This window comes from Hipposideros armiger, unplaced genomic scaffold (assembly GCF_001890085.2).
Source record: "Hipposideros armiger isolate ML-2016 unplaced genomic scaffold, ASM189008v1 scaffold_67, whole genome shotgun sequence".
NCBI classification, from domain to species: domain Eukaryota; kingdom Metazoa; phylum Chordata; class Mammalia; order Chiroptera; family Hipposideridae; genus Hipposideros; species Hipposideros armiger.
Window position 1 is genome coordinate 3858715 of NW_017731417.1, and position 6251 is coordinate 3864965.

Here is a 6251-nt window from a genome sequence, read left to right on the forward strand (position 1 = left end):
ATTTTCACTTGGTTCTTCACACCTTCCGGCAGCATCCTGTTTGGAATCAGGGAAAATATTTAAGGACGGGCACAGTCTCCCTTCTATTCCGGAAGCACACCCCTGCCGACACGCCCGTGCTGCTCTGGGCAAACATCGACCGCGCCAGTCCCCCTTGGAGGGGCCACCGGCCCCCAGCTCACCTCTCTCAGGGTCGTCAGCGTCCTTGTGTGCATGGTGACTTGCTTAGTGAGGTCCCTGTTGTCCTTCTCGAGCTCCTTCAGCTTGGTGGCCGCGTCCCTGCAGCGAGACAGCTCCTTGTCCAGAGCACGGCTCTCCTTCTCGGCGGCGGACAGCTTGGCGTTGCTGTCATCCAAGACCGCGTCCTTGAGCTCCACCTGCTGCCACAGCCGCTTGACCTCCTTCTCCAGCAGCTTCCTGTCTTTCTCCAGCTGGGCCGCCTCCTGCTCCAGGGTCTTCTTGTCCTTCTCGGCCCTCTCCAGTTGCTGGTTGGTGAGCCGGAGGGCCTCCAGGTCCCGCTGCAGGGCCCGGTTTTCTGCCTCCAGCCCCCCGAGCTCGCGCTCTAGCGCCTGCGCCTTCTGGCCGCTGCTCTCCAGGGTCTGCTGCAGCCGGAGGTTCTCGGCGCTCACGCTCTGGTAGCTGAGCTCCAGGCGCTCTGACTTCTTGCTCAGGGCCTTCAGCAGCTCCACGTTTTTCCTCAGCTCCTCTTTCTCCCGCTCCAGCTCCTGGTTCTCCCTCTCGATCTGAGCCATCTTGGCGCTGGTGAAGCGCATGGTCTCCACCATCCCGCGCAGCTCCAGGTTCTCCTCGTCCAGCTGCTTGTTGTCCCGCTCCAGCCCCTCGAGCTGCACTGACACGTTCTGCAGGGTGTCCAGCGACTTCCTCAGCTTCCGGTTCTCCAGCGTCAGGCCCCGGCTCTCACACTCCAGGGCGTCCACCTTCTCGGCAGCCGCCTTCAGCGAGCTGACCCTCGTGGCCAGCTTCTCGTTCTCTTTCTCCAGCCGGTGCAGCTCCTTCTCTAGCTCCTCCACCCGCTCCGCCTTCTCCTTCACCTGCTCGAGGTCCCGGTGCAGCTGCTGCTTCTCGAACTCCAGCTTGCTGAGCTTGCTGCTGGTCTCCGTCACCGTCTGGTGGAGGGTTTTGTTCTCCTTCTCAATGTCCTTTGCACGGGCCTCGCTGCTGACCTGCGACCTCTCCCGCAGCGACCACACGACTTGGTTGAGATGATCCTTTTCTTGCTCAAGATCCTTGATCTGAGAGAAAACAACAACAGGAATGTCACAGGCGGCTGCTTGGAGATATCTCAGCGATCTGGGTCCCACTGGGTACCCAAAAGAAGTCCTAACATTTCTCAGAAGCCTGACGTGGACCCAAGGTGAAGGGCATGGAGATCCCCTACTGAGACAGTTCAAGTCAAAACACATTCATAGCAGCCAGGACGATGCAGAAACGTAAATCACCCCTCCCCTCTTACCTAAAACAATGGAAGTGATTTCCCTCGGTGCTTTTTATTCTGGTGCGCAGGACCCCATGTGCTGGCCGCCTACCTCTGTGGCCTCCCCTTATGCCGCTCTCTCCCTGCAGACACTGCACGTGACCGTCCCTCTGCCTTGAAGACTCACCACTCTCCACCCCTCAGCCTTCAGCATCTCTGGCTCCTTGTCATCCTGCAGCTCCTCGGAGGAGTCCTGCATCACAACTCTAAATGCCCTGCACCTGGCAGGAGTCTCTCCCTGGGCACCGTATTTATTCCCTCAGTAGCACACGTCTGAAATCACCTTGCTTGTCACTTGTCATTCTGCCCTCTAGACTGTAAGCCACATCTGGGTGGGGACCCTGCCTATCTTTTCACCATCCATAGCACTATCCCACATCCCCCTTTCTGTCCTACTGGATAGGCTAAAAAACCCAAATACTCGATACCCAGCCTCCCTTGCAGCTAGAGGTAGTCATGTGTCGGGCCTGGCCAATGAGATGTTGACAGAGAGTCCTAGGGAGGCCTTCCGCCCGCCCCTTCGCCCTCCACCTCCTTCCTGCCCGTTCCTTGGGGAAGTGCGGCAGCCACTGCTAAGACCGGCAGAGCAGCAAGAGAGAAGCCTGATTCCTGCAAGGCATCACTGAGCCGTGGCCCCAGCACTGGGCTGTCTACCCTTGCAGCGCGAGGCGAATAAACCCTGGAGGTTTGCCAGAGTTCTCAGAGTGACACGGACGTCTGGAGCTGGGTCCTCCTTTGTCCTGCAGGGCTGCCCTGTGTATTGCAGGACATTTAGCAGCATTCCTGGCTCCATCCACCGCATGGCAGGAGCACCTTCTCTCTCCTCCACCAAGTCACGACAATCAAAAACAGGATGGGCCAGTGTCCCCGGGAGGCAAAATCTGCCCCCCGTCCCCCTGCTGCTGGCTGAGGATGGCTGGTTTGAGCTACAGCTAAGCGAGGTGACCGGTAAGCCACGTATCACTGATAGATGACCAGGAGGGGGCCATGATCCTGGACTCTCGCTCTGGCAGGCAGGGGTCCAGGAGCGGCATCTGCTCTGGAGGTGCCTACCTGCCTGGCTCTGTCAGCCTTCAGGGTCTCCATGTCACTCTGCAGCTGTTCTTTCTCTTTGATCAGCTCCTCACTGAGGGTCTCCAAATCCTGGTTGCTCTGCTTCTCTCTCTCCAGCTGGGTCTGTAACTTTTCAATCTGCACAGCCAAAAGACACAGCCCACGCAAAAGTCAGTTCCACAGACTAAAAACCCGTCAGCCCCATGGAATACTTGAACAGGCCTTTTCCCAAGGAAAGCATCCAGGCCTTTTTCTGCGGTGACCTCCCACACCCTTGACCATCAACTCTTAGCCTAGGATTAGCACTTCCAGCTCAGGGTAGAGAGGAAGGTCACGGGCACCCAGAGGGCAGCCTCCCTCCCAGCCCACCTCTCCTCGCCNAGAGGGAATATGGGAAATCTCTGTACCTAGCTCTCAATTTTGCTGTGAACCTAAAACTACTCTAAAAAATAAAGTCTATTTTTAAAAAATTAAGAAGCCTTTTTGTTGGACAAAAGATTTTCCTTCCTTTCCTCCTTGGGAGCCTCCAGGAAGACCTGGCATGTGAAGGACAACAGGCCCTCAGCTGAGAGGCGTGAACAGAGCTCCAGCTGAGGGCGTGGAGCACGTGGGACGTGGTGTGAGCTGTACAGGCGTGCAGACCAAGGGGCGGGGTCCTCACACGTCACTGCTGCCGTCATCATCCTGCAGCAGCAGCTCCTTGTGGAAGCCCATCTTCTCCAGCTCCTGGCTCAGCTTGTCCAGCTCACTGCTCAGCTGCTGGCTCTTCAGCTTCTCCAGCACCAGGTCCTACAAGGACAGTGAGAGGACGAGCGTGGGACGGGAGCCCAGCAGAAACGGCCGGGAGGCCCGGGCGCAGGCCCTTCCCACGGCTGAGCAACTGTCCTCCCTCCCAAGTCGTGGCTGACTCAGGCGTCGCGGGCGCTGAGTAGGTGGTTTGATGGGGACGGGTGAACCCCGGGGATGTCTTCCAAATAGAAGGGAGGAACATGCTTTTCCAGCCCCCTGACATGGTAGATGGCCAGCCCTACTCATCAGGATGGATCTAATGTGCTCCAAACACACCCGAACATGTGTTTGAAACACCATTAAGTTGGCCTCTGGGTAGCAGGTTTGAATTCTCATGATTGCCTTTCTATGAAACAATGTAGCTAAATGCTCATTGCAGAGAATTTGGAACGCGGAAAAAAAGTTTGAAAACGAGAAAGATTCAATTTTTAATCCTGGGCTTGATTTACTTTTCAAAAGTGGTGTCGATTCACTTCCACACCCATCTATAGCTCTCCAGGCTGCTGCCATTTTCTGCTGGTGTCACGGCTGTTTGCACGCAGGACGACTCCCCTCCCCCACCCCCACCCCCACCAAATCCTAAGCCCCGGAGCAGCGGTGCAACAGAGTGGGCTCACCAAACGCTGCAGTTGGCTGCCTGCCAATTTCCCGGCCACCCTGCCACTGGGTGAAGCCAGGTGACCAGTTGTGACCAGGGGGCTGTGTGTGGGACTGACATGTGGTCACTTCCTGGCTGCAGCACAGAAGAGCTGGTGGGTGACCTTCCAGCTGCCTTTCCCCTGTGACAGCGACCGCCCAAACCTCACGTTAGGATGGTGGAGCCATAAGATCAACGGAGCCTGGGCTGCTGAGTCAGGGCACAGAGAACGGGCCCCAGGAGAGTAACCTGGACTCTTGTGTGTGAGGAGTAAGCCTTGCTGTGGGGAACCACTGCCATTCTGGGGCCGTCTGGTCCTGGGCATCACGTAACCCACGCTTACAGGAGCAGGGGTTAGGGGCCATGTTTGTGTTCTGTCTCTCTCCCCGGCACACTCGTCTGCCTGCACTGNGCTTCACCTGCAGCTTGGCCGTGACCTCCTCACCTGAAGCTTGGCCATGACCTCCTCACCTGCAGCTTGGCCATGACCTCACCTGCAGTTTGGCCATGACCTCCTCACCTACAGCTTGGCTGTGACCTCCCCTGAAGCTTGGCCATGACCTCACCTGCAGCTTGGCCATGGCCTCCTCACCTACAGCTTGGCCGTGACCTCACCTGAAGCTTGGCCGTGACCTCACCTGTAGCTTGGCCATGACCTCCTCACCTGCAGCTTGGCCGTCTGGGTCTGCAGCGTCGTGTTGTGCTCCTGCAGGAAGGCGCTCTGTTTCTGCAGTGTCAGGATCTGACTACTGAAGGCCACGTTCTGGGTCTCCAGGTGCTGCAGCTGTTCCTTGAGCAGCTGCTTCTCCGCCTGCAGAGCTGCGTTCTAGGGGTGGGAAGCACAAGGCCATCAGACGCCGGCTTGGGAAACAGTACTTGAGTTGTAAGGAGCCCTCAAGTGTTGACGCTTTGGGGGCCAAAGCCAGGGTCCACCACGGGAGAAAAGTAACATTTTCCCTCTTGGAAAACACACAAAATTGGAAAAAAACCACAAACTACTACATTGGGGGGTATGTGCTTTCAAGACAGAAAAGCACACACATGAGGCTGCTGCACAGAACCTGAGCGTGTGCATGTGAGGCAAAGGCGAGCAGGGGTTAGAGCTGCTTCACCCTTTTTCTCTGTAACGCTTTTGTTTTCTGTTGAAAACCTGGAGGTGGATTTCTGGGTGCTGCTCGCACAGGATGGAAGCCAAAGCCTGCGGTCACAGCCTCGCCCTCCTTAGAGTGACAGTACATAGAATAAGGCTGTCCATGTTTCATGAGGCTGACAAAGACCCTGTAGAATATGCCACCACCTGGGCCAGGAGCCAGGACACGTGGGTTACGAGGTAACATGGTTACCGTAACCAGCATGGGGCTTTGGTCGTCTCTTAAACTCCGTTTCAGCTTCTGCATCATTATCTACTTAATACAGTTATTTGGAGAGTCAAATAAAATCAGGGGTTTAGCTAGGCACTGGCAAACTTTTTTCTGTAAAGGGCCAGAGAGTAAATATTTTTGGGTGTGCCAGCCATGTGGTCTCTGCTCCGACCACAGAGCCCTGCCATTGCTGGGAAAGCAGCCCCACACAACTCATAAACGAAGGGCATGTCTGTTCCAACAAAACCTTATTTGCAGAAGCAGGCGGTGGGCCGTGGTTTGTCAGCCCCCAGTACAGAGCACGGAAACACGCAACGCCACAGAAATAAGCTGCATGCCAATTAAGTGGACAGGCCGACTGCAAGTCCATGGGAAAACGTGAATCTGCCCCTTGACGTTAGAAACACTGAAGGGGCCGCAAATGAAAAGCAGCTCCAGGACCTGCCAGGACAACTCAAGGAGAGTCCACTAGATCTGGATAAATCTCTGACATCCTGAGTCCTTTACAGGAATGGTCCCAGTGGGGACCATTCTACCCCGGGGACCATTAGCAGCATGCTCTCTCTCAGCTACTATGGCGGGGGCAGCCCACTCACGTTCCGTTCCAGCTCGATGGCCCGGTCTTTCACTCGGAGAAGCTCCATGGTGGCTTCCTTGTGGCTCGGCCCCCAGCTCTCCTTTCCCTGGTGACCAGCGACCGATGTCCCCACAGCGTGTTTGAAAGAATTCTGCAGGTGCTTCCCCTCTTCCTGGCTCTGCCTGAGGCTCTCACACTCCTTCTTTAGCTGCAGGCATGGGAGCACGAAAGCAGACTTGGGGCAGGAAGAGGCCCAGCTCGGAGCCTGCATTAGTGGCCCGAGGACGGCCCCACACCACACCCCAGCCCTCACCCGGCACTGGCACCTGACAAGCCAGA

The 6251-nt window shown here is 56.6% G+C and overlaps 1 protein-coding gene across 1 annotated transcript in view; it reads right to left on the reverse strand.

Annotated features, from left to right (window-relative positions):
* Positions 1 to 6146, reverse strand: part of CCDC88C (coiled-coil and HOOK domain protein 88C) — a 46127-nt gene extending 39981 nt beyond the window's left edge. The window contains exons 1-2 of the mRNA XM_019642315.1: positions 5932 to 6146; positions 4639 to 4800 (exon numbers count right to left, since the gene is read on the reverse strand). Of these exons, the coding sequence (XP_019497860.1) occupies positions 4639 to 4800; positions 5932 to 5979 (210 nt within the window). The 5' untranslated portion in view covers positions 5980 to 6146. The remainder of the gene's footprint in view (positions 1 to 4638; positions 4801 to 5931) is intronic.
* Positions 6147 to 6251: the final 105 nt, after the last annotated feature.